Raw genomic sequence first — 26366 nt, forward strand, 5'->3', positions numbered from 1 at the left:
CACCTTCATGTGGCTGCACTATTATACCCAGGCAACACACCTAGTTATCCAAACATCCCTCAACTCCCTTCCATACCCCAAAAGAAAGATGGTAGACAACAGAAGATGGGCAATGTCAGCCTGCAGTCCACCAGGTTCACACTCAGATAAGCATGGGGCCACAGCTACAATTTGAATAAAATCGTAATGATGCACTGGGGTTCAAGAGGTCAAGGGGAGAGCAGTCCACCGGGTTCACATTCAAATATGCCAGGAGCCACAATAACAAGACTAAAATTATCATGATATACTGCACTTGGGTTTAAGGGGTTAAGGTGAGGCAGCCAAGAAGGGGTGAGCAAGGGCTTCCTCAGCAGTGATACGGGTCTCAGGGTCAGGATCAAGGAGTCGCATTAAGAGGTGGTAGACCAGGGAGGGGTAGGCAGGGGGGGCACACTTCCGATCTGAATATTTACTGGGTGTACCATTTGATGCTGACAGTGTTGACTTATCTGAAGGGTCTTTATCTAAAGAAGTTGGTGTCTCTGGTAGGTGTACTTGTGATGTGAGAGCTGGTTTGTTTATAGTCATATACCCATAACCGTCTATCACTGTGTTACTGTGTACTGATGCCAATGAGGAATGCTGGGTTATATGTATACCAGGGATCTTGTAGCCTGTCCCATTCTTGCTCCGTTTCTTGGTTGGTGACGCAGGTGAAATTAATATCATTCTGGGATTCCTCTTATGTGACTCATGTGATGATGTCCTCTTCTTGCTTGAGTGTGCAGAGTGGCCTGCAGGTGCCTGCACTGGTGGCATGAGGCACACACAAATATTACGCTGATGACATCCATGGCATGTGTGACCCGAGGAGGTGTCTTCACCATCAGGACTGCTGCAGTTGCCACTGTTATTCCTTAAAATTTCACACACCTTCATCATGTCCAGTGGAGCTCTCTCCTCACTGCATGTCAATAACTTGTCTGCAACAACAACCACAAAATACATCACATACCCTGTACCAGTACAATAATCAGTAACACCAATTAATAATACAATATAGCAAAATTTAAGATACTGTGTAGGAAAAAAAATATGTGGTGCAAAGTGGTGATACAGTTTATTTACATATGAAAAAAGTGTAGATCTACTTTTGTACCAGCATGTATCATCTTATTATGTTCAATTAACCCATTCTGCTAAAGTACACCTCTTACACACTATTCCTGCTGCCACTAGACTGTATTCTTCAACTGGAGAAAGATTTAACAAACTGAAGGGATTAACGAAATCTATAACTAACTCCTTCAGTTCAAACAGGCACTCCTAACCTGAACAAAAGTGTCTGAAATTGCAAGAATAATATATACCATGTATAACTGTATATCTGAGCAAATTTGATGGGAGGAGGAGGCGAGGTAGGCCAAGGGGAAGGTGGAGGGATGTGGTGGATGAGTGTGTAAGGAAGAGATATGGCAGTTGGTGAGGCTAGGGGACTGACAAGAGACTGAGTTGGTTGGATGAAAGTTGTGAGATGAAGTGCATGATCTAGGATTTGGCATCCCTTTTAACGTGACAGCATTCGGACTGACTATCAGATACTGTACATTTATGTGAAGCTACAGAAAATGGTGAAGTTTTTGGCGTATCAGATACAGCCAGGATTCCGCGGGCTTGAATGATGAGTGAATAGATGCGTGGCCCATTGGACTGGGCAAACTTGGGCTGTGTGGATGTTGCTACTCCTCACCCTGCCCTAGGGTTGGGAAGGAGGTCTGGATGATGGTGATGGTGATGGTGATGATGATGATGATGATGATGATGTATAACTATAGTGAAAGAGTTAATTAGGATCAAGTAAAAAAAAAAAAAGTCACAATATTTAAAAAAAATATATATACTGTATATAGCTAGGGCTGTGTCACTGAGGATTGGTCTGATGATATTAGCAGAAGTGATTTTATGATACACCAGTAAGGTCTGTTGTAGCAATTTTAAAATCAAACTTCCCATCCTCTCAAACAGAAGACATCTTTATTATTATTATTATTACTATTATTATTATTAATGGTAGGTGGTGGCTACCATCATCCACTCACTTGATGTAGTGCTGCCTACTTCTTCCTTAGCCTTTATCATTCTTTTTCTGTGCCTGCCCTCCTCTCTTCCTATTTCTCTCATCTTTCCTGTCACTTCTTATTGCTTTTCTTTCCTTTACAGGTGGCTTTACATTGAGTGACAAGCCAAATGGTTTCCTGTAAGTCAAGAAACCATTTACAATGCTGGGTGGTAGCCATATAACCAAACCATATGTGCTCCCTACATGTCAACAAGTGGGTTGGTGGAAGGTTAGTGCCCTTTCCCATAGAACAAATAACTCAAAGTCAAATGGCCACCCCTTCCGGGATTATGGTGTCTGGCGATAAACAGACAGATAGATTATTATTATTATTTTTTTTTTCTTTTTAAACCAAATAACCATGATTTTCACTTTCTATGAGCTGGTTTTACCCACCTATCTTGGCTGCTGCCTTGCGGACCGAGGAGGTGCCAAAGAGGGTAGTGATCTCAGCTAGGGTGGAAAGGTCGTCCGCAGCACGGAAGAATGGGTAGCGGCCACTCAGCAGACTCAGCAAGATTACACCAACTGACCACATGTCCACACCTGACAACCATCACCATTATCATTATTCTGACACTTTCTAATCTAAGGATGGGGTGAGGTAGGACCAACTAGCCAAGGAGAGGAACAGCAACAGTACAACAGGGAGTGTTATCTACAGCATGCCTAGTAAAATGTCCCAGAGACTCATTCACACAACATTCATGCCTCTAGAATCCTGGCTGTACCATCCCTCAGATGTAAACCCTTATGGGCCATAGTGTTCTGGTGAGGGTGTGTGTTCTAATCTGTGCCCTGTTCTGGGTGTCTGAGGAGGACTTTGGTAGCCCAGTAATCTAGTAAGTTAGGGCACTTTAACTGGATTTTTTTCTTTCCTTTTTTTATGCAAAGAAATAACCAAAGGCTACAAGCAAGAAAAGGGTTGTTCTTCCAAGAAAAAATAAACATAGATAACCAAACTCAAATCTAAATTACAGATATACTTCCAAGAAGTGACTGAGATCTATGGCTCATGTCATGCCACTCAGGGGAGAAATCAACTGGTCATTCTTGCCTGAAATCTCCGGACAAAATAATGCACCCCTAGGATCCTACACTCCTGATGGAACAATACATGACTGGATGATGGATGGATGGCTGTGTTCTGACCTGTGCCCTGCTTAGGGTGTCTGAGGAGGACTTCTGGCGCCCTGAATCCTGGAGTGCCTGCACGAGGTGCCACCTGGTTACCACGAGCCACGCACACACCACACACCTTGGCACTCCCATAGCAGTGGCACGACACAGGGCACAGCATACTCCCAGATTTGGTCTTCACCTGCAGTTAAAAAACCATACAGTATTACATACATATTCATACATACCATGCATCATATAGTCCTGCGTTGCCCCATGAGGAGCGTAGAAGCCCAGGGCTAGGCAAGCTGGTCCTGACATTTAAGATAAAAGTGACCAGCCTCACTCATCCCTGGGCAACATTAGTGAGCAATAAACCACAACCATCCCTTGGATTTAAATCTGCACAGGCTCAATCCAATTGAAGAGCCTTAATTACCCACTAAACCCCTTTAATCCAATGTATATTCTTATTTCATTCTTGCTGTCACCAACCAGATAATATAATTCAACTTAGGACAGGCAACAACAACAACAACAACAACAATGATGCTTATGATGATGACAGACAAACAAGGCAGCATGCAACTATTCATATGCCATTCAGTTACAGATGCAGCGGTGGCAACATCTGAAATATACCTCCTGCAAGAGCCTGGGTGTCTTGATGGCCCTGCTGGTGAAGGGCTGGAGGTCAGGGGTTAAGGTAAGGCCAGACACCCTGGGACTGGCCACAGCACCAGTTTGACCCTGCTTCTGCCTTTGACTAGAGTTCTGCACCGATGTCGGCAACTCACAACTGCTACTCGCCTCTATCTTGCTCCTGTTCACCTTTGTGGCAGGAGTGTGGCTGTTTCCTTCTAAGACAAAACAGAAAGTTTAAGTAATCACCACAAATAAACTGTTTTCCACAATAAATGGCTAAATGCAACTAAAAATTGACATAAACCACATATTACCTCCACCATGCTGAAAAATGTTACCGGTACCATGTATTTCTCTAAATAATATTGGTAACAGATCAATCAACCAAAACCGACAAGTTAGCAACTCACCTTGCACTACTGTGACCTGACTGAGTTGTTTGAGAAGGGCATCTCGAGGCCCGCTGGTGAGGCTGCGTGATACGGCCTTCCTTGGTGACCGTCTTGGGGCTTGCAGAAGCTCCCCCTTTATTTGTAATGTAGCGTTCATCTCATAACCTCCTGAAGCACACAAATTCAGCATGGTAACAGACTTGTGGGGTACAGTCAGGATTCTGGGGGCTTGAATAATTACCTAGCCCATTTCCCTTATTCACTGTAGTTATAGGTTTGTGAGGTGGAGTCAGGATTCCAGGGGTCTGAATGACTATTTAGCCATTCCTCTGGGTATGCTGTTAATATTTCCCAATTTTCATACTCTCAGTTTCCAGTTTCTAACCTACTGCACCCCATCCTTTAGTGAGGAATTGGATACGTCTCTCAAGGGCACAATTTAAAAAAGTTCAGGCAATGACTCTCTGCATCACAAGTGTTAACTCTGTAGACAAATGGCGATATATGCTACCAATGTATCATAAAAAACACTCCTGCTCATACCATCATGCCTATCCTGAATGATACGAATTTATAATCCTCCAGCGTGAGATTTTGGTAGCCAGAAGGGCCCCTGGCTCATCTGGACATGAACCTGGTAGACTGCAAGCTGAGACTGTCCTTCTGCAGTCTACCATCCAACTTTTAGAAAATAAGGAGGGAGCTGACGGATATTTATATAACCAGGGAGCACAGCCATCCAGTTATATCAGAGCCACTCTGTGAATGTGTCCCTCTCCAGCAAACGAGCACATCCTACCTGTTTTATTTGGGAGGGGATATTATCAAGGCAGTGGAGTTAAAATGCTACTGGGTATGACTGGTGAGATAAAACTATAAGGAAAATTCATTAATACAGTTAAGGAGTATATGTTACCAGGCATGACGTGTGACATGTTCAGCTTCAAACTGCTCGGCATTATTCCAAACTCACCCCCATCCAGACACTCTAGTTTCCGACACGCCTCAGCTCCCCTTGTGTGCTTGCTGGGTGAGTCCTGTGAAGTGTACCAGATAACAAAGATCAGTTTACTCTGAATGGTGCAGGTCAAAATAAACTTCAGTTTTTACTCAACTGGTCTGGTTACAGTTGGTTCAATTTAGGATATGCTGATGTTAAGTTATGTGCCGTTTGCGAGGTTGTTAACAGTTAGCACCTCAGAATCACTTCATTCAAGGGTTTCTGTAACATGCATGAGTAGCAATTTGTGGCATTAGTCTTTAATAGAAACAGAAACACTAAGACAAAACAAGAGGTATTTTATTACTCTATCATACACATTTAGTATAATCAAGATACTGGTATCAACAAATATTCACTAGTATTAATTTCAAAGCCTTAATACCTTCAATATGAGAGGCCTTTACTATGATGAATGATATCTTCTGGGGTGCTCTAACTATCTGACCATGACGCACACCTAGGCACTGAACTCACCTCTGGTATAGTGTTAGTGAAGTGCTTCTTCTGTGGTGTGTGGCGTAACTCCTGTTGCACCAAAGCTTCATAATTCTCTTTTTTGGGTGACAGTGGGATACTCTGCTTCCTGGGTGACCGTCGCAATGCCTGCACCAAACACCCTTCTCTTTAACTCTTTGGCCATGAATTACCTACAGTACTTTGCATTATATTTTGGTAACTATCTGAGGAGCAACCCACGGTACCATTTTTTTTTTTTTAAACATACCTGTGTATCACAAGTGCAATCATATGATGATGGCGAATAAATAATTTCATACTGTAGTCCAGTTTACATCAAACAATCTTATTTGTCTCACAGAAACTCACTGTTGCACAAGGTAAACAGATAATTAGAAGAGTGCAAGAACTGAACAGTCATGAGACAAAAAGGAAATGTGTAAGAAGAAAGGAAATGTTTGACATAAAAAGAAAATGTTAAGGACAAATACTAAGTGTGACACAAAACAAGCATTGGACAAAAGATGCATACAGGATAACGAAGAACAATGCAAGACAACTGAGGCTGAGGCACTAACATTATTGAGGCGGCTGGAGGTGCTGGTAAGGATGCTACCCAAGGGCCCTGTGGGGGAGGACACTTGACGAGGATGCTTCCCTCTCTCACCATCACCATCCTGATGGGGAGGAGACTTACTAGAAAGCATGTTTCTCATCACCATCACCACCCTGATAAACAAGAGCACCATCATCATCATTATTATCATCATAGCAACCTCTTTAAGCGAGGCAAGACTGGGGTGATAAAAAAAATTCTTTACATGTACAGTAAAAGCTCAACAGAACAGACTTCAATAGACCGGAATTCGCTTTTATCGGACTCGAGGAGCTACAGGACTGAATTCCTATGTATCGGAAAAAGTCCAATAAAGCCAGAAGCAGTCCGGACTGCCTGACCACTTCATCTATGTTCACCACAATAAAGTAATTACAAGACATGTTTATCAGTGCACAGTACAGAATTATTATATATATTATACCATCTGATTAAGGTAGTGAAGTTATAACACAGTACTGTACCATAATGGTGGTCAAAACAGTTTAAAAACTGTTCATGCAATCTGGACTAATGTCTGATATATCGGAAAAAGTCCGGATTAGCAGTGGGAAGTCCGGATATCGCTTTTATCGGAATTTCGCATTTTTCGGAATGGTTTGGGTCGCAATTAGTCCGTTATAGTGAGGTCTTACTGTATAACAAAACATCCTTCCACCATCCTTTCTCAAAAGCACCATCCCAATATACATGATAAATTTAAATTTATTAGAAAACTACCTTTCATCATCACCATCACTATCCTGATAAACAAGGTGCTTTATTTTGAATGTATCAGAAAACATCCGCTCATCATCACTACCCTGATAAACAAGAAAATATATCTATTAGAAAATATCTTTCCACCATTCTGGATAAATAAATACAAGAGATACACATGCTACAATAAAGTATGCCCACCTAATCATCCTCTTCCAATTTCACACATAAATGGGCCGGGAAGTATTCTGAAATATGAAAACACAAAAAAAAGAACCACCATCAACAAGGCCTATTGAATGGGAGATACAGCCATTCACTTATTCAAAGTTTTAACATTCTTTTACATCTCAATGGATGAATTATACCCACAGAATGAAACTGTAAGTGCATAACTCTGTATAAGGTTCATTGCAGGACCAAAGTAAAATTTTCCACTGATCATGCAGACAGATATATATGGGGCCGGGGATTTCTACAGAAAGCAATGCATGTAAAAGTGATGTGCTGTACAGTAATGCTATGTTGATGATGATGATGATGATGATGATGATGGTGATGATGATGATTATGATGATGATGATGATGGTGATGAAGGCAATGGTAAGTAATGATATGTCAATAATGATGATAAATAACACTGAGATACTACTTTACCTCAAAATGTATAACCCCTAGCTTCCTCTTGACAGTCCTGGCAGTGGATGTCAGTGGAGTACTAATGACTGGAGGTGATGGAAGTTTGCCAGCCATCCCTCGTCCCTGTTCCACTGTCTTGGATGCACTCACACCATCCTTGGCTGCACCTCTGCCTGTCTTGCTTCTGCTGTACCCTCGAGCCTGACCAACCTCCTGTGCCAGCCCAAAATCCACCAAGGAGTATCTGGAATGAGGGAAATTAATTACACTCTTAAATCCAGGTGCCAGGATTCTGGGGGTTTGAATTGTAAGTGACTTATTCAACTGGGTAAACTCTGGGTAGTATCTCATTCTATCATGCTTATTTTCTGGCTAATTGGACCCTCCTCACCCCACCTACATAAAAAATAAATATCATACTGCAGTGAAATGGCTGAAAACTTCACTCTTAATTCTTTATCTTCTCTCAGCTCGAGAATTTTTTTAACATGAGGGGTTAGTTATGGCATTTATTAATGTCTTCACAATTTGATACTCCCCTAAACTGTATAAAAATAAAGGTCACTTGTAGTGTGACTGACTGATTACATTCAAAAGATCTTGGCAACATAACAACAGAGGTCATTGAAAAGAATAAAATATATAATACATCATCAGACTCGAAGAGTTAAAAAATGACTAAGTTCACTTTATTCATCCAAGGGAAGAACTACATCTAGCTCATTTGGTTGAAGTGTCTCCTAAACTGTATAAAATCACCAAAAGATAATATGAATTAAAAAAAAAAAATAAAAGTCACAGTGAACAGCTTAATGAATGCCATGTGGTTGATGGATAACTGTCGGGTAGATTAATACTTGTCTGCCTTACTTGTGGCAGCCAAGTGATACTCTCGCCCGTTTGTCATTTTTACTCTAGCACCCTTTGGTAACATCCAACCCGTTCTCTGGGATGGAGTAACAGGTATCCTAGTCAGGTGCACACTGTATAATAATTCTATGTGGAAGGAATGCAAGAGAGAACTTGGGTAAAAAGAATTATGAACATAAATGTGGAGTAGAGCACCAAGGGGCTGACCTTGGAAAAGTGGTGATGAGGTCCTTTCAAAATTACCTGAGGAGAGAAATTTAAGTAGACAGGACGAGGTACTACAAAATGACTCAAGCTGAAGTTAAAATGACATGAAGCTGCTGACCTCCTATGCTTCCGGTTGTATAGGAAATTTGCCGGCTTGACATCCCGGTGGATGATACTGAAGGTGTGGACGCGCCTCAGAGCCACCAGCAGAGCCACCAGGTACTCATGCAGCTCCTCTGTGCTCAGGTGCCCTACATAATCCTGCATTTAGTGATACAAAATTTCAGGTATAAGTTGCACTGCCAACAGATTCTGTATTCCTAATCACTCAACATAGTGCAAATTTTTGGTCTATACTGAGCAACAAGCCAAACCGTTTCCTGTACCTCAAGAAACCATTACCTACACTGGAAGATCACCTAGCAGGTTGGGGTGTACCATCAGGATGAGCTTTGTCAAGAGTGTAAATCAATGGGGTGGTTGGAATTTACTAAACAAAAATGCCATTCAGGGATGCTTCTTGCCCTGAATACCCAGAATGTCTGGACTTAGTAGCCTAACCCCATGTTATTTTGCTCATGAAGAGACAACAAAGGTGTAACACCACTGAAAAAATTGCAAGCACATGTAATACTGCATACAATTTGCTCATCATTTGTGCTTTCAAAAACCTCAGCTCATTTCCTTAGGCACAAGGTGAAGTGTAACTTACTCTTCAAACAAATACATCTATCTATCTACAGTATTACCAGACGTCTTAATCCTGTAAGGGGTGGCCACAAACAATTTGCCTCCATGTCGCCCTGTCCCCTACCATTTCACTGTCCTGCTCCCAGCTCACCCCCTCCCCCCTCTGTCATATACCTCTCCACTCCATCCCTCCATCTCATCCTTGGCCTCCCCTTCCCTCTCCCCCCCCCCTCCACCTCACTCACATACACTCTCCTTTTCAGTCTCTCGCTCTCCATCCTCTCCAAATCCATACTTCATATAATTCATATGCACTTGTTGGAAAACTGATAAAGTTCCAGACATGCCATCCAAAGCAAAATTTACAACAGACCACCTTCAATTACCTATGAAGGAGCCTCCTTAACCCCTTCAGTTCAAGGACATTTCTTTATTCTTGCCAAGGCCAGACAGAGTTGTTCAGCTTAGGGGAGAATTTTTCGAATGGTAAGGGACTAAGAAGCATAGCCAATAGTCCCTATACTCCTGTTTATATGGGGCAAAACGGGACTGATGAAGATGATGATGATGATAGGTTAGATGTAGCCTTTGTCAATATCCTCACAAAAAATAACAGCTGTAAGTTAAATTAAAATGTCTGGTGGAGGCCTGATGTTCATGAAAATGTCACCATCTGATTCAAGGGGTTAAATTTTGTTCTGTTCTGTACATAAAAGCTATATGACAAGTAAATGAACAAGTAAATAAATATATAAAAATACAGAAGTCCTTGTTATAAGCTAAGGATGTGTCCCAAAATACCACAACTTTTCCATACAACTGGGACTGTACTCTATATTGGAGCTGATAGTACATTAGCTTTATGGACAGCACTGTAACTTTACCAGACAGGTCTTCTGTATTTTACCACCAAATTAACACTTGAAAAAAAAGAAAAAAAAAAATCTTATAACAAGGCCTTACTGTACTGGGTTCAAGGTAACAGAATCAACTCACTGAGAAGCTATCATGAGGGAAGTAAGGCATGACCAAGACAATGTGATTCATCTGTCGGAGGCACATGGTCACGCCCATCACATAGTCCACGCCCCTGCCATATTATCGGAAAAACAGCTGTAGTGTATTATAAATGGCCTGAATTTCATAACACTTCTAACTTTGAGAATTATTCTGTATATTACACCACAATATCTTGTATGTTATTGATGCACATTAAACTGATACACATAGCATAGATGAGAATGTTAAATTGTTATAGGCAACATCAATCACTGGGGAAAAAGTGCTAAAAAAGGCCTCCTAAACCACTTAGAAAACTGTTAAAAATATAAGTACTTTACTTCACAAAAAGTGGAAAACATATGGTAAAAATTCTACCTATATATGACAAAGGAATCAAGGTAATGAGAATATAAACAACTTATAAATGGAAGCATTCAAAAACACAGTACATCATGCAAAGTGGAAATATATCAAACCTCAAAAAAGGTATCCTATTACAATATATAAAATTTGCTGTCTTTTGCATACCACCACTGACCAAATTTTAATCAATACTCGAGCAACATAACCTACCCAATCATTTTAAGGCATTTAAGCTCCATATAAACACGTGATGGGTGTGAGGTCGGTATGATGTGTTTAATGGCGAAGTGACGCTTGCCGTTGATGGTGGTGTTGTGCTTGGTGCGGGCCAGGTAAACTGAGCTGAAGGTGCCATGACCAATACACTGGCTCAACACAAACAGGGACCCCAGCTGGGGTACTGCATCTTGGAGTTGTGCCATGTCATCACGCTCCTTCTCTGTCGTATACAGCAGAAAAGATGAACTGTGACGCTACATATGGTACAGTAATACAGGTATGTAATTCTTGAGGCTACAATCCAACAAACTTTCATATGGTTTAAAAAAAAAAAAACAAGCATATTAACACTCTCTCTGTACAAACTAAACTCCAGCTGTGGTGCTGTGTCTAAAACCTGTGCCATGTTCTCATACACCTCTGATGTGTATGACAGAAAAGAATAACTATAAAGAGGATTACCCTGCCTAACCCTATCTTTGCATGGGAAACAGAGTGCAGGATGATCGTAATGCCAGTAATGATGATGATGACGTGGATCGATGTTTATTACTGCAACTGTACCTGCTTTAGTCAGTACCGGGCTGGCTGAATGATCAGCCTCCATGATGCTCTCCCTGCTGGACTCCCCCATCAAACACCATCCTGAAAGTGTTAACACCATTAAATCCCACAATCAAGTGATCTATTTTACTGATATATTCATGCTACTTCATTCATTCATTCATTGCCAGACGCCATGTATCCCAAATGGGGTGGCCAAGGGCTTAGAGTTAATTGTTTTTATAGGGATTCCATATGAATTAATTCAGTTTTTGGAAAATCTCTTCTTGCGGAGAGATAAACGATGGCTATACCTAACCTCATCAATTTAAAGCATCTCCAAGGCCTAATAAAATCATCAGAAGGTGAAAAGACTAAAATATAAAATATCATCAGGCTGCAAGGGTTAACCCTAGAGCCTGTTTATCCTGATCAGTCGTACAGAGCCACAATCTCAACTCTGGTGTCAAACTAGCATAAGCATAATTAGGTTTGGTTAGGATAAAGAAGGCTGGGTTAAGTTACTAATTCTTTGTTTACGTTTGGGTAAACAGGCACTGATAAGGGTAGTTTCACTCAAAAACTATGTTGTAAAATGGTGTTCATCCATCTCTGTGTTCCACAAGATGACATCTGTCTGTCTTCAGGGTTGTTGGGAATTGTAAACAAAAACTGCTTTTTAATTGCTTTTCAATACTTTTAAAAAGAAATAAAAGACACTAAACTCAGGAAAAGCAAACAGAAAATAATAGTAAAATAATCTCATGAAGAGCTAAAATTAGGAAAAATAAACAAGAAAACTGCAAAATAAGGTGGTCCTATGGTGTTCATCAAAGAAAATGAGTTGGGTTAATCTACTGAATCTGGTGACACTTTATGAACATATTTTGTTATCTCCCTACGCTATATTAGCATTAAAACATGAGGAGAGTTATGCTGTACAGGGTAAATTTTTACAAGTGGACAATACACCCCCCAGGTAGTGCAATATATTTTTCTGGCGGTTTTGATGCGATTCGAATGTTTCTGACCTTCATTTTTGTCGGAAATGCCCCTCACCGAACACAATAAAACTAACCAAACCAAACCCAACATACCTAACCTATCTTAGGGGAGTAATAATCAATTTCCGAATGGGGTAATGGGGGTTATTTGTGATCCTTAGGGACTATACTATACGATAATGGTGCTAAAATTCCAAAACTGCATATTGTCCACTTGTAACATAATACCGCTGTACAGTATTTCCATATTTCCTATTGGAATGAAATGATGACAAGATTATAACTGCCCTTGTATCTTACTGGGAAAATCTCTTGTGGTGAAGGGATTAATGTAGGCTATATATAACTCCCTCAGCTCCAAAAGTCTAAGCAGAGCTGAATTAAATCGTATGGAGACAACCTAACAAATTTACCAACCCTACCAAGAAAAATCAAGTAATTGGAGTGAATGGGCTACCTTATATGCTGTTCTCTTTCCAGGATACAAAATAAAGGAAGCAGAAATATCACTCAAACTCTTCAACTCTACAGAGAATGCTCTAGTGAATAAGTTTGTACAATTTTATACAAAGAATGAAATACAAATAGTACTTATGTCATCGAGGAACGATTTCCCCTTTCGCGCCAAACACGAAGGATAAGCCAGCAATCAGTTTTGACTCTACAATTGTTATTTTCGAGTTATTGTACTTAAATGACGTGACAATGCTGATCCTTACCGGTCTCAAGTCCTGCATGCAGAGGTTAAAAAGCCATACAACGAAAAGGCCACTCTTCGTTGCCTTTTAAACATGTTGTTGTCAAGCTTGTTGTTGTATAAATAGAGGTTTCGGATTAACACTTTAAAAATTGACTTTCCATTAAGATTTATTTTCCTCACGTTATAAATTATACTCTTTATAAAATTACCAGTTAGATAAAAAATTAGGAGAGCCGTTATTTTTCTAAATTATACAGATAAGTAGCCGAATACCAACGACCAGAACGAGCATGGGGACCAAGAGTCCATAAAAACGGGCTTCTGCCAAAGATCATTAAATTAATCGCAATGAGAACATACATTCTTACCGTACAACAACCATATGATGATAATGGACGTTAGTCTTGCTAGTTCTCTTGTCAGACCCCGGGAACTCTTGGTGGTTAACATAATCTCGGTGGTTTATCCCATAATTTGTCAAGGTGTTCTGGAAGGACTGGGCATTCTCACCATTTATTGCCTTATGTGGCAAAACTTTTCCACACGTAGGGGCATGATTAACTCAGTGGTAGCGCTCGCACTTCATGACCACAGGCCTAGTAGAGATGTAGCCGTTTGTCTCTGTCCAAGGATCTCTTCTGCCCTATATAGCTATTTGGTCCATTGGTCCTAGCACCTACCTCGGGGGAAGCACCCTTATTCCACACGTCGACAGTTCTCTAAGTAATTTGCTGCAGCATACTCCTATATATTTTCATAAATAACTACTCGTTTCCTCGAGTCGCAAATGATCTTAAATACTTTTATCAAGTCTCCTCTCACTCTTCTGGATGCCATGGTTGGGATAAGCTCTTTAAGCCCTTCTATCATATCTCCTCTCACTCTCTTGGACGCCATATCTGGGAGACTTAAGAACTTCTATCATGCCTCATCTCACCCTTGTGGATGCCATAGTTGGGAGAGAGAAATTACTTCTCTCCTCGCCCTCTTGTGTATACCCTGATTAGGAAACAATTTCTTTTCATTTCTTCTCTCTTCTGGATACCATAATTGGCACTGACTTTAAAAATATTCCGACAAGAAAATCTATTAAAATATTTTTGCCAGGAAAACTTATTATTTCACTTTATTTATTTCTTCATCTTTTCAGTTAAACCAGTCATTATGTTCCTACATCAGTGGAAATGGAATATCATTGAGGTTGAAAAGGAACATCAGTCAGGCAGGAGTGGAACGTCAGTGGGGTTGGAGTATAACATCAGTGGGGTTGGAGTGGAACATCAGTGGAGTTGGAGTGTAACATCAATGAGGTTGGAGTGTAACATCAATGGGGTTGGAATGGAACATCAGTAGGATTGGAATGGAACATCAGTGGGGTTGGAGTGTAACATCAATGAGGTTGGATTGTAACATCAATGGGGTTGGAATGGAACATCAGTGGGGCTGAAATGGAACATCAGTGGGGTTGGAGTGTAACATCAGTGAGGTTGGAGTGGAACATCAGTGGAACTCAGTGACGTTGCCTTTGAAACCCAGTAAGCTTAACAAAATAATGTACAAGAGTTTCATAAATGATCAACAAATGAGTGGATCGTTATTACTGTCCGCGACCGTACATCACAGCGGTTGAAGCCAAAACTGCCACAGTGCGTTGGCGAAGGTGCTGACCTGGGAGGGTGGATATTGAACCCTGGCCTTCCACTGTTCCAAGTATTTCAGCATCTCACCCGCCACCACTCTGTACCTGTGAATGGAAAATATGAAAAGTATGAATGCGAGACACTGATAAGTAGTTACAGAAACGTATTCACAGTCTCCGCCAATTATTCATTAATTTTCATGGGTTTGGAACTAATGAAGGAATATTAGAACTCATTTGATTTTTGGTTAGTTCAATGTGACTTCATTATATTTTGACAAGGTTTCAAAACGGTATAAAGGAACAAGTGGAGAGAATTTATAATGGTGTAGTTAAGAGTTCTGATTAATAATTCCACTACTCTTAAGGGGTCTGGAACTAATGAAGCAAGACTTGAATCCATTTTGTTTTTTGTTTTTTAGCATGATCTCATTCGGTTTGCACTCTGTTTCAGGTCTTTATAAAGGAACAATTGGAGGGTGTAACGTCATCTAGGTATATGCATCTCGTTACACTCACTCTTCCGTGTTTGCATTGATGGGCGGAAGGTCCTCGTAGGGGTCGTTGGTGAGGTCGTGCAGGTGAGGCTGGTGCGTAAGGTCGTGCACGTCGTCATAGCAACTGCAGGCGGTGGTGTGATGCCAACCACACTGGGTACTGCCCTCATGCCAACGGGTCTTGTACAGGTATAGTTTGTACACGTGACTACCTAGTAAGTGGGAGAATAACCTCATCTACATTTCAGTTTCCTCGGCCGACTAATGATCCTAGAGTTGAGAGGCCTGTCATGTTTCTCTGTCCACAGATGATTCACTGATATGGTGTATCACGGAGGAAAGTGAGAGACATGCCTTAGGTGTAAAACAGACGCAACTTTTGACTGTATCATTAAAATCTGCCACATTATTTTTGGATTTTGGTGCATAACTCATTCCTAGAAGAGTATTATAATTAACCCCGTCAATAAGAGACGGCTTTCCTGAGCTAAGCACTGAAATTTTCAGGAGGTAGCAAGAATAAAAAGAAAATAATGGTAATCGTACTGAAAAGACTTTATCCTGTCATAAAAAAAAAAAGAAAATAGGAAGAAGAGAAAATCGTGGGGAGGTAATAATAATGAAATTTGCCGAAAATCTAGAACTTTCACTGTAAAACTGTGGTCAATATTTTGGCTTATAAAACAGAACTTGGTAAAAATTCCCCTTTAATTCATCCATAACCTCTGTCTGCCATTTCTTCTTACCATTGTGGAGCCTCAGGGCGTGAATAAGTTGTCCACAGTGATGTATAAACATTCTCTTTTCTCCTGTCTTCTTTGATATTTTCTTTCCTGTTTCAGCTGCTCCCTCCTCCTCCCTTTCATCGTTGTTCAGTAGCAGGTGTGAGATGTCTCTGCCGTCAAGTTCCTGTGAATGTTTACTCTTTTCACTCTAACTTGGCCTACAATTGCTACCTCTCTACCTTCAATGCTAAGCTGTAACAATATATTTACACTAGAATACAATGCTTGTCATGAGGAAGTGCTGTGGAAAGGATATAAAGCCGTAGTATTGTCTTTTTCTGCCACTGAGCTAACCTTGTGTGCAGCGTGGGGCACAAGGTGTGGGAGGGTAGGTAGGCCAGCGAGGGATAGGACGGTGGGCATTAGATCCAAGAGTGAGGTAGGAGTGTCCACTGTCACCCCAGCAGGCAGCACCCCCGGCCACCTGTAGATACCAGCCACACGTACACCACCTTCAGTACCTCCCTGACGCTTCCCTCCTGTCGCAAAAGAGATACAGCAGATATTAGAAGCGATATTGTTTACACCACTCTGAGTCTGCTTACATTCCTTTTTTGCACTCCCTTATTTTGTTTACGCCACCCTGATTTTGTTTACACAACTTTGATTTTGCCTTATACCACCCTGATTTGGTTCATACCACTGATTTTGTTTACATTAATTTTGTTTGAACCACTTTGATATTGTTTACGCCACCCTGATTTTCTTTACACTGATTCTGTTTACATCCAATTCCTCTTCTTCTTTCCACCCACCCTTAAATATTCCGCCGTGTCTTCCTATCCTTCTATGCTCCCTCTATCCTCCTCTTAACTATTACTGTCCCTTTTTCTTCAGCTTCACCCACCCTTAAACCGTCCATTATGTCCCCCTATCCTCTCCATGGTGTCTAGCTCCACCACCTCGAGATGTGCTCCGTGGTCTGAGGTGAAGTAGACAATGGTGTTTTCCTCCAGGCCCAGGTCACTCAGAGTCTTCAAAATGGCACCCACACCCTCGTCCAGTTCCTCCACATTGTCTCCGTACCTGGGAAAGATCAAGATGTGTGCCCGGGAATGGAATAATTGGTAGCAGGAGAGCCATGGAGAGTTGCATCGAAAGTAATCTGTTCGCCATATTGGTTCCCACTTCCTCGCCCAGCTCATGTTGTCTCCGTTCGTGGGGAGATAAAAAACGTGAGGAAAAATTACGTTAAATGGCAAAGAATGAATTATGAACACCTGCGTGGAAAGTAGATGTTCTTCAGAAAGGCCCACGCTATGGTCGTCATTCTTCAAGTTGTCTGTGCTTTAAAAATTATAGAAAAGGTTGTGTTAGGATGAGGGCCTTGTGTTGTGTGCAGATTCAAATTTGCGAGAGGCAGCTAGAGAGTTTTCAAAAATATAACAGTAATGCGACCAGGTATGTCAGCTGCTCGCCTAATCATAACCTACAACCGATAATCAGATCAAGACAGCCTCGCACCTGCCTTGTCAACTACGCTTTCTCACTAACCCACGACTGACAACCAGATCAGTGCAGCTTCTCACTTCCTGTGTCAAATATAACTCATGAAGCTACTGACGACAAGCAAACCAAGACAGTCCCTCCCTAGTCAACTACGCTGTCCCATTATCCTACGACTGAAGAAACCAAGAAAGTAGGCTAACCGTTTTCCCGTGTCGAGTATGCCTTCTCACTAAACTACAGCCGACAACCAAACCAAGACAGTCCCTCACCTGCCATGCCTACTGCGCCCTCTCATGTGCTCGGCTGAAAACATAGGCGTGTGGACGTGGGCGAAGGAGTGGAGGAGGAAGAAAGGTCGATCATCGTTGGCATGGGTGGTAAGGAAGCGGCGGGACTCTTCCACCAGCCGCTGCGACAACCCATCCAGCTCTATGGGGCGCTCCACCACACGCCCCTCACGCATCAGCATCGAGTCGACATTGGTAAATAGCCACTTCGAAATCTGTACGGGACAAAGGGAGGATCTACTGGAAGGGTGATATGTTCCAGGGGCAGAGGGTGAACTTACAAAAGGTCACCTGAGAGAGAGAGAGAGAGAGAGAGAGAGAGAGAGACAGACAGACAGACAGAGACAGAGAGACAGAGACAGAGAGAGACAGAGACAGAGACAGAGACAGAGAGACAGACAGACAGACAGACAGACAGAATAATAATTATGAAATTATGGACCTTTTTTGATGCAACGAAAAATGAAGCAGAGACTAGTGTTTTGACAGTACACTTCAACCACTATAGAAAATTAGGTAACCAATATATGTATAGGTAACTTTAACTATATATACATGTTTTGCTCTAACTTGGCCTGACATTGCCACCTCTCATCCTTGAATACTGAGTTGTAACTATAGATCGACACTAGAATATGATGCTAATCAAGAAGAAGTGCTGTACAAATGACGTGAGGCTGTGACAGTGTATTTTTCTGAGCTATGTGAAACACCCTGCAAAAGGAAGCCAATCTGGACCAAGTTAAGGTGAGAGGAGTAATGGAATAGAAAGGATAACTCACGGGATATCTGCACTCATCATTAAAGCTTAGGTGAGCAAAGACAAACCAGACGAAGGCCATGAAGACGTGAAAAAGCAGCAGCAGCGACAGGAAGGCAGCGGGTCCTGTTGTCCCCTTGTGGTATCCCATCAACATGCTGACTACCACCACCACCCACGCAACCACCAAGCCCTGAGGAGGTGTGTTTGGTTGAGAGAGAGAGAGAGAGAGAGAGAGAGAGAGAGAGAGAGAGGAGGAGGAGGAGGAGGAGGAGGAGGAGGAGGATAATAATAATAATAATAATAATAATAATAATAATAATAATGATGGAGAAAAAGAAGACGATTGGCGATGGTGATGAAAATAACACACACACACACACACACACACACACACACACACACACACACACACACACACACACACACACACACACACACTCACTCACTCTCTCTCTCTCTCTCTCTCTCTCTCTCTCCAAATCCTTCCTAATCTCCGTTCCTCACCTGAAATTTACGCTCCTTCAGGGGAAACCTCCAAAATTCAGCGGGTCCTCTGAAATCCTGAAAGAGAGTGCCAGGCAAACCGTAGAAGGACTGAAAGCCGTGGTTGAGGGGGCCGGGGCAGTGTTTACCGAGGAAGCTGCAGTTCATGCCCAGGTGCCACTTACCTGAGTTAGGGGAAAGGTGTGTTTTAGTACCTGTATTAGAATTAGTATTAATAATGTCACTGTTGCTGTTGTTATCATCATCATCATCATCATCATCCTCACCATCATCAAGACTGTCGTCGTTAGTCATCATCATCATCGTTATGATCACCACCATTATCTCTATTACCTTCATCATCATCATCACAATTATTATTATTATTTTTCTTGTTGTTGTTGTTGTTGCTGTTGTTGTAATTCTTATTCTTATTCTAATTTTCTTCATAATTGCTATCATTCTTATCGTCGTCATCATCATCATCATCATCAAATAAAAATTCCACAGGACTGGACTACCACAGAGACGAAGTGAAATGCTGTAAAAAGACTGAACAGACTTGAATTCCCACCCCCTCATTATACTCATTCTCCTTTGCATTCTTTCGTCCCATTGCCTTATCTACTATCTACTTATCTACTGCATTTCTTCTACTCGTAGCAACCAACCTACAAGCCCCGTAGTGTAGTTCGCAGCCCGGAGAGCCGTGGCCAGGGTGATTTCGTCCAGGGGTAGACCTGCGCGGCTAGTCACATGCAGGATCACTGGCACCTGTATATCACCGTTCTCCTCTAGGCCTGATAGATGGATGGATGGATAGATAGACAGATAGACAGACTGATAAGCTGTTAGACAGATAGTGGATACAAAGACAGGCAGAGATGGATAAAGTTAAGCTATTCACAGAGTAATACACATGCCATGCGATTGCACACACACACACACACACACACACACACACACACACACACACACACACACACACACACACACATTTACCCATTTTTTCCATTTTTTTCTCATACATACATAATCTCTCTCTCTCTCTCTCTCTCTCTCTCTCTCTCTCTCTCTCTCTCTCTCACACACACACACACACACACACACACACACACACACTCACCATATCGTGCTGGGTACCGTGCAGTAAGCAGTGCAGCGCGACTGGGGGTGCACGTAGTAGAGGCGGCCAGGTGGTGGGTTAATCGCACGCCCTCCGTTGCTAACCTGCAGGAGGGTGGGTGGGTGGGTGGGTGGGTGGGGGAGAGCAGTATACTTCACTTCTCTCTCTCTCTCTCTCTCTCTCTCTCTCTCTCTCTCTCTCTCACACACACACACACACACACACACACACACACACACACACACACACACACACACACATATTAAAGAACATTAAAGAAAATTTCAAATAAAACAAACCCAATTTACATTTCTACGAAGCCTTAAAACACTTTGGAAAGCCACACAAACTCACGGATAAACCAGTTAATAAGCAGCATTTAGGTCCGTATTTTTGTCATTTGAGGAAGCTCCGTAGCACCTCTTCCTTAGTGATTTATTTGTGGATACGGATGGTTAACATAAATTTGTAGGTTATTTATGCTGAAAATGGTGTTCGTGGATTTAAATGACACAGAAGAGGATGGTAAGGTGTAATAAGCCAAATAAATAGCTTGGGAAGAGGTGTTACGGGGCTTCCTTAACCGAAGAGAATACGACCATTAGTTAAGGTGAAAAAACTAACTAAATATCTGTAGCTGTCATATATCGCAAAAAATATAGCAGCTAAGTGAATACCGTTCCTATTTTTAGAGAACCTGCATCAAAATCGCTAAAGGTATACATAGATTAGAGGTGAAGGTTGATAACGTGTGGCCTATCAGTGTTTTAAGACCATAGGGTATCTTAGTGAAAGATTAGATGCCCCTCGCCGATAAAGGGTACGGTAGAGTCAGGGTAGATTAACTCCACTATAACAACGGCTTTTTAATTCTATCCCTGCTACTTTCAGGCGACTTTATCCTGCTTGGGGGAGATTTTTCGAACGAGACGTCTATTTTCCTCTGTTCTTGCTACTTACAATAGGTCTTAGAAAACGTAGGAAGAGTATTCGAACTGGAGGGGTTAGATTAGCTTTCATTAACCCCTGATGATGATGATGATGATGATGATGACTAATGGCTGATTACCTTTCAGTGTGAGGTGTAAATGATGAGTTAATTCTTGCGTCTAACCTGCCAATGTGCAGTGTTTTGATGATGATGATGATGATGATGATGATGATGATGAGTTAATTCTTGCGTCACACGTGCCAATGTGCAGTGTTTTGATGATGATAATGATGATAATAATAATGATGACGATGATGATGATCATGAGTTAATTCTTGCGTCAAACCTGTCAATGTGCGGCGTGTTGATGGTGTCGTTCCCGTAGCATCCCAGGTCACCGATACCCAGGTCATCAGCCAGGAACACAAGGATGTTGGGTGGACGACCATCACCACCACCACCACCACCCACTGTCCTCGCTGCACCCGCGCCCACCGCCCACCACCACACCAGCATCAACACCACACGCATGCTGTTATTTGATTGTATATTTAGTTCTATAAGAGGAAAGTCGGGTTAAGGAAGCTCCCTAACACCTTTTCCAATGAGAGTTAATTTGAGTATTACACTTGGCCGTCCTCCCCTGTGTTACTATATCATTCTAACATCACCATACTCTGCATAAATGACGTACAAAACGATATTAACCATCCGTATCTAGAAATAAATCGGTAAAGATGAGATGTTAGGGAGCTTTTTAAATTACCGAGTATACGTGTTTAAAAATTCTTATGTTACCTTGAGTGAGAGAGACTGACGGGGTGGTGGGTGTATGTGAATTAGGATGTTCACTGCTACTTCAGTCTTTTCACCTTCACCCCATACCCCACCCTCCCATACCCTACACCCCCTCCCATTCCCTACACCCCTCCCTCATCCCCATTCCCTCCCCTACCCTTACCCCCCACCCTCACCTCTCCGTCACTCAGTCACTTGTCTCCAACCCTTCCATATCCCCATATCGCCTCTCTCCTACCCATCCCTTCTCCCTCCCCCTTATCTCTCTTCTCGCATCATCTCCCCCCCTACCCCCCCTCTCTCTCTCTAAAGCTGGGTTACCACTTTCCACCTAATTTACAGTGGCTGGGGAGCGGCGCCTTCACGTGGTTGCACCGATATAACCAGACGGTGGAGCTGCCTCGTTACAAAAATGTCCCTCAACGTCTTCCCTAATCCCCAAAAGGAGGATGGCGGACTGTAGAAGATAGACAGCTTCAGCATGCAGTCTACCGGGTTCATGTTCAGATGAGCCCTGAGTGGTTAGGGGAGAGGGGAAGGGGATGGGTGAGAGAGGGGGAGGAGAAATATAAAGGAAAAGGTATAAATGAGAGAGGTGATGGGGAGGAAGGAGAGGGGTGGGAGGGGGAAGAGAGAACATGTATTTAAAAGCATGAGAGGTGAAGAGGGAAGGGGGAGAAGAAGGAGGAGGGCAGGAAGGGGAGGAGGGAGTAGGAGGAGGAGGGAAGGAAGGGGAGGGGGGGGGGAGACTGGTAGGGAAGAGAAGATGCTTGTAGGAGAGAGAGAGAGAGGTAAAGATGTGGGGTGGGAAGGAGGGGTATGAGAGCTGTGATACATTGATACAACACACACACACACACACACACACACACATATTTGCTCGAACTGAACCCTGCCTAACCTCGAATGACCTAATACAACCCAAATTAACCCAACCTGGTCTAACTTAACCTCATCTAACCCAATCTAATTGTATTTAACCTCACAATCTCACGTAACCTCCACATACCTAGCCTAACCAATTCTGAAGCAGCCTAACCGCATCTAATCCTACATAATCCTACCCAGTCTCACTTAATCATACCATATCCGACCTAACCCAACCCAGTCAAGCCTTAAATGACCTAATCCAACCGAACCTAACCCAGCCTAACCCAACCAAATAAAACCCAACCCAAAACCTATCAAAACCGACTTATTCTAAAGCAATCTAACCTAATCCGTCTATATCTAGTCGAACTGAACCCAACCCAACCAAAACTTACCTAATCAGACCAAACCCTGCCCAAAGTGACCTAACCTAACTTTCGATGGCTATAAATTCGCCAAAAAATTTTGCTGTCTGAAAGTCTACGGATGTCACATTCCAAGTTTCGCCTGTTCTGTGTACGAGTATAAGTTTGTGTGTGTTCTTACCTAATTGTAAGAACACACACAAACATCAAGGAGGAATTCGAGGCAAACTGTTTTGTTGGATGCAAGACTTTCTCATAAAAAGAGAAATGAGGACAGTATCTATTTAGATTTCAAGAAAGCTTTTGACACAGTACCACACCAAAGACTTTTATGGAAGCTGTACCATCAAGGAGGAATTCGAGGCAAACTGTTTTGTTGGATGCAAGACTTTCTCATAAAAAGAGAAATGAGGACAGTACTAAGAGGAAACTACTCATCATGGAAAGAAGTGACTAGTGGAGTACCACAGGGTTCGGTGCTGGCACCAATCATGTTTTTAGTGTACATAAATGATATAAACAGTAACACTGGAAATGAGAGCTATCTGAATATGTTTGCAGATGATGCAAAAATACAAAGGAGAATTAATAGCACAGACTCTTGTAGGGAGCTACAAGAAGAATTAAATAAACTTCATGAATGGAGTAGTACATGGCAAATGGAATTCAGTGTGGACAAGTGTCATGTAATCAAGTTTGGTAAAAGTGGAAAAAAGACCTGATTGGGATTATAAGTTAGGAAATAAAACCCTATACACATCAGAAAGAGAGAAAGACCTAGGTGTGATTATCAATAACAGACTATCTCCGGCTGACCACATCAGCAAGAAGGTACGGAACATGTATACACTGCTTGCAAATATGAGAATAGCATTCACATACATAAATGAAGACATGCTAAGAAGGATAATAACATCATTCATTAGACCAACCCTGGAATATGCATCAATAGTCTGGAGTCCTCATCTCAAAAAGCATATAGACAAGATTGAAAAAGTTCAAAGGGCCGCTACAAGATGGATACCAAGCTTAAGGGACCTAAGCTACGAAGAAAGACTAAATAAACTGAATCTACCAACACTACAGGAGAGAAGGAAAAGAGGTGACATGATAATGCTATATAAGTGCATATCAGGAAAGGAGAAAATAGACATAAATGATTACTTAACATATGGAGAAGCATCAGCAAGAGGACACTGCAAAAAACTGCATAAGAAGAGAGGTGATAAAGACGTAAGGAAATTCAGTTTCCCAAACAGAGCAATTGATCAATGGAATGCACTACCGAATGAAATAGTGTGTGCCAAAACAATTCACAAATTTAAGGATATGTACGATAAATATGGTTTAAGACAAGGGACAGTACGAGCTTGACTCATTCCTGTAAAGATACAATTAGGTAAGAACACACACACACACACACACACTAGTACAGTGTTAGGTCGAGTAGATTGCAGATGTGCTGGTGTACTGTAGGCCTACGTCCAATACCCCATATCCAAAACCTTCTTACTCCTACAGTCACCAAACATCTCACAATAAAACGAGAGATTATGAAAGTATCTTGGCGTCGTATCTACAAACTATACCGAGCTTAATTTGTGTATGATGTTGCCTTGTTACACTCATGTCTTCACGGATACCCCTGCTTAACCCTTCACAACTGAACCTGATATCGTAAATAAAGAAAAGAGTGACGAATATTTCTAACAACATTAAGCTAAACTGAATTGTTGGTGTTGTTGGTTTGGTGGGCAGAATTTTCTTTTATTCATTTGTTTGGCGAGATATTGTCAGCTTTTGACATGGATTTCAAAGTGCCAGGGATATTTAACCAACTGTACGCTCACTGTACTCCTTTTACCTCACATTCGGCAAGATTATTGTCCTTTTGCAGATTGTGTCCATTTCTCTTTCAGGACTGAGAATACGATCAGACAACATTTCTTGTACTATACTGTACATATCGTTACCTGTTTTATTTATTTTCATGAGGTTATCCTGCACAGTAAAATGGTTCCAGAGAAAACTGCACAAACTCTGGAGGTAGACTCAAATATTACGACCTAGCGCTCTGTGTGACATACCCTGTCGTAACATCAATATATTTCTGCAGCAAGAACTGGTGACACGGGAAGATTTTGCACTCTCGTTTCCTTGTTCTTGCTATAGAATATATACAGCCTACGATAATTTTCCTTTGTTGGAGATAATTATTTTTTCCTTTTTCTTTTTGTTCACAAGGGGCGAGACGCTAGAAACCGCTACACTCTCCTTTCCTTGTCCTTGCCAAACCAACTTTACGTAGCCCTTGAGATTGATTAGAATTGTCTGAAGGTACCAGGAATATATTAAATATACCGTCACCGGACTGAAGAGGTTAAAAATGCTGGCTATAATAAACATTCAAAAACATAACCTGTTAAGATATGTGGAAGATAGTCTATAACAAACATCATGTAAAAATCTTTCCTTATATTAGGATGAGGTGAGACAGGTTCCAGAGAGCCAGACAAAAACTACGCACCTGCCCATTATTCTGGCCCGTAGGTACTGGGCCCTCCGAGGCTCCCTGAATTTCTGCCAGCAAATAAAAAAAGTCTGGGGGACAATGACCCCGAACAAATTCCCCTGTGTATTTGCCCGCAGGAATACATGGTTATATGGCTACCACCTAGCGTACCAAATGGTTTCCTAGGGAAATCATTTGGCTCGTCACTCAGTGTAGGTTTACCTGGAGACAGCGCTACACAGAGTGGATGATGGGTGCCCCCACCCATAGGTAATATACAAAAATGTACTAAAGGTGAATTAAAAATTAAATCCCATTTCCTTAAATCCTTCTTTAATTCCTTTGACCCCTCGTGGGGAAAGTGTCAAACTTTCACGCATCACCAGGTAACGTAAGGATCTCAGTAGTAAACAAACCAACAGCTGACCGAGAGCCAAGGAAACGGAGCCACACCTAGCAGACAGTACGTTGTAAAATGTTCGTCAATGCGACATATTATACCACTCTCCTTAACTATGCTTCACTAGACTAGATCTACTTACCCTAGTCATATTTCAGGTTACACACTGGGTGGACTGGCTCGGAAGTAAACG

General features: G+C 41.9%; 2 protein-coding genes across 2 annotated transcripts; both read right to left on the reverse strand.

Moving 5' to 3' along the window:
* Positions 1-309: 309 nt before the first annotated feature.
* Positions 310-11224, reverse strand: LOC145391743 (cell division cycle 7-related protein kinase-like). The gene is made up of 12 exons (XM_080266278.1): positions 11013-11224; positions 10434-10527; positions 8866-9008; positions 7689-7914; positions 6295-6393; positions 5735-5863; positions 5174-5294; positions 4276-4425; positions 3863-4080; positions 3254-3422; positions 2498-2647; positions 310-965 (listed from the first exon to the last, which is right to left on the reverse strand). The coding sequence occupies exons 1-12, from the start codon at positions 11222-11224 to the stop codon at positions 310-312; spliced, it is 2367 nt and encodes a 788-aa protein (XP_080122404.1).
* Positions 11225-14885: 3661 nt separating this feature from the next.
* LOC145391744 (arylsulfatase H-like) lies at positions 14886-21759 on the reverse strand. Its single transcript, XM_080266279.1, has 12 exons — positions 21575-21759; positions 20298-20401; positions 19843-19971; positions 19193-19356; positions 18708-18878; positions 17908-18140; positions 17037-17215; positions 16484-16668; positions 16251-16313; positions 16151-16217; positions 15427-15616; positions 14886-15012 (listed from the first exon to the last, which is right to left on the reverse strand). The coding sequence occupies exons 1-12, from the start codon at positions 21757-21759 to the stop codon at positions 14886-14888; spliced, it is 1797 nt and encodes a 598-aa protein (XP_080122405.1).
* Positions 21760-26366: the final 4607 nt, after the last annotated feature.

Source organism: Coenobita brevimanus, chromosome 19 (genome assembly GCF_032717465.1).
Source record: "Coenobita brevimanus isolate Jiangsu-jjx chromosome 19, ASM3271746v2, whole genome shotgun sequence".
Classification (NCBI taxonomy): domain Eukaryota; kingdom Metazoa; phylum Arthropoda; class Malacostraca; order Decapoda; family Coenobitidae; genus Coenobita; species Coenobita brevimanus.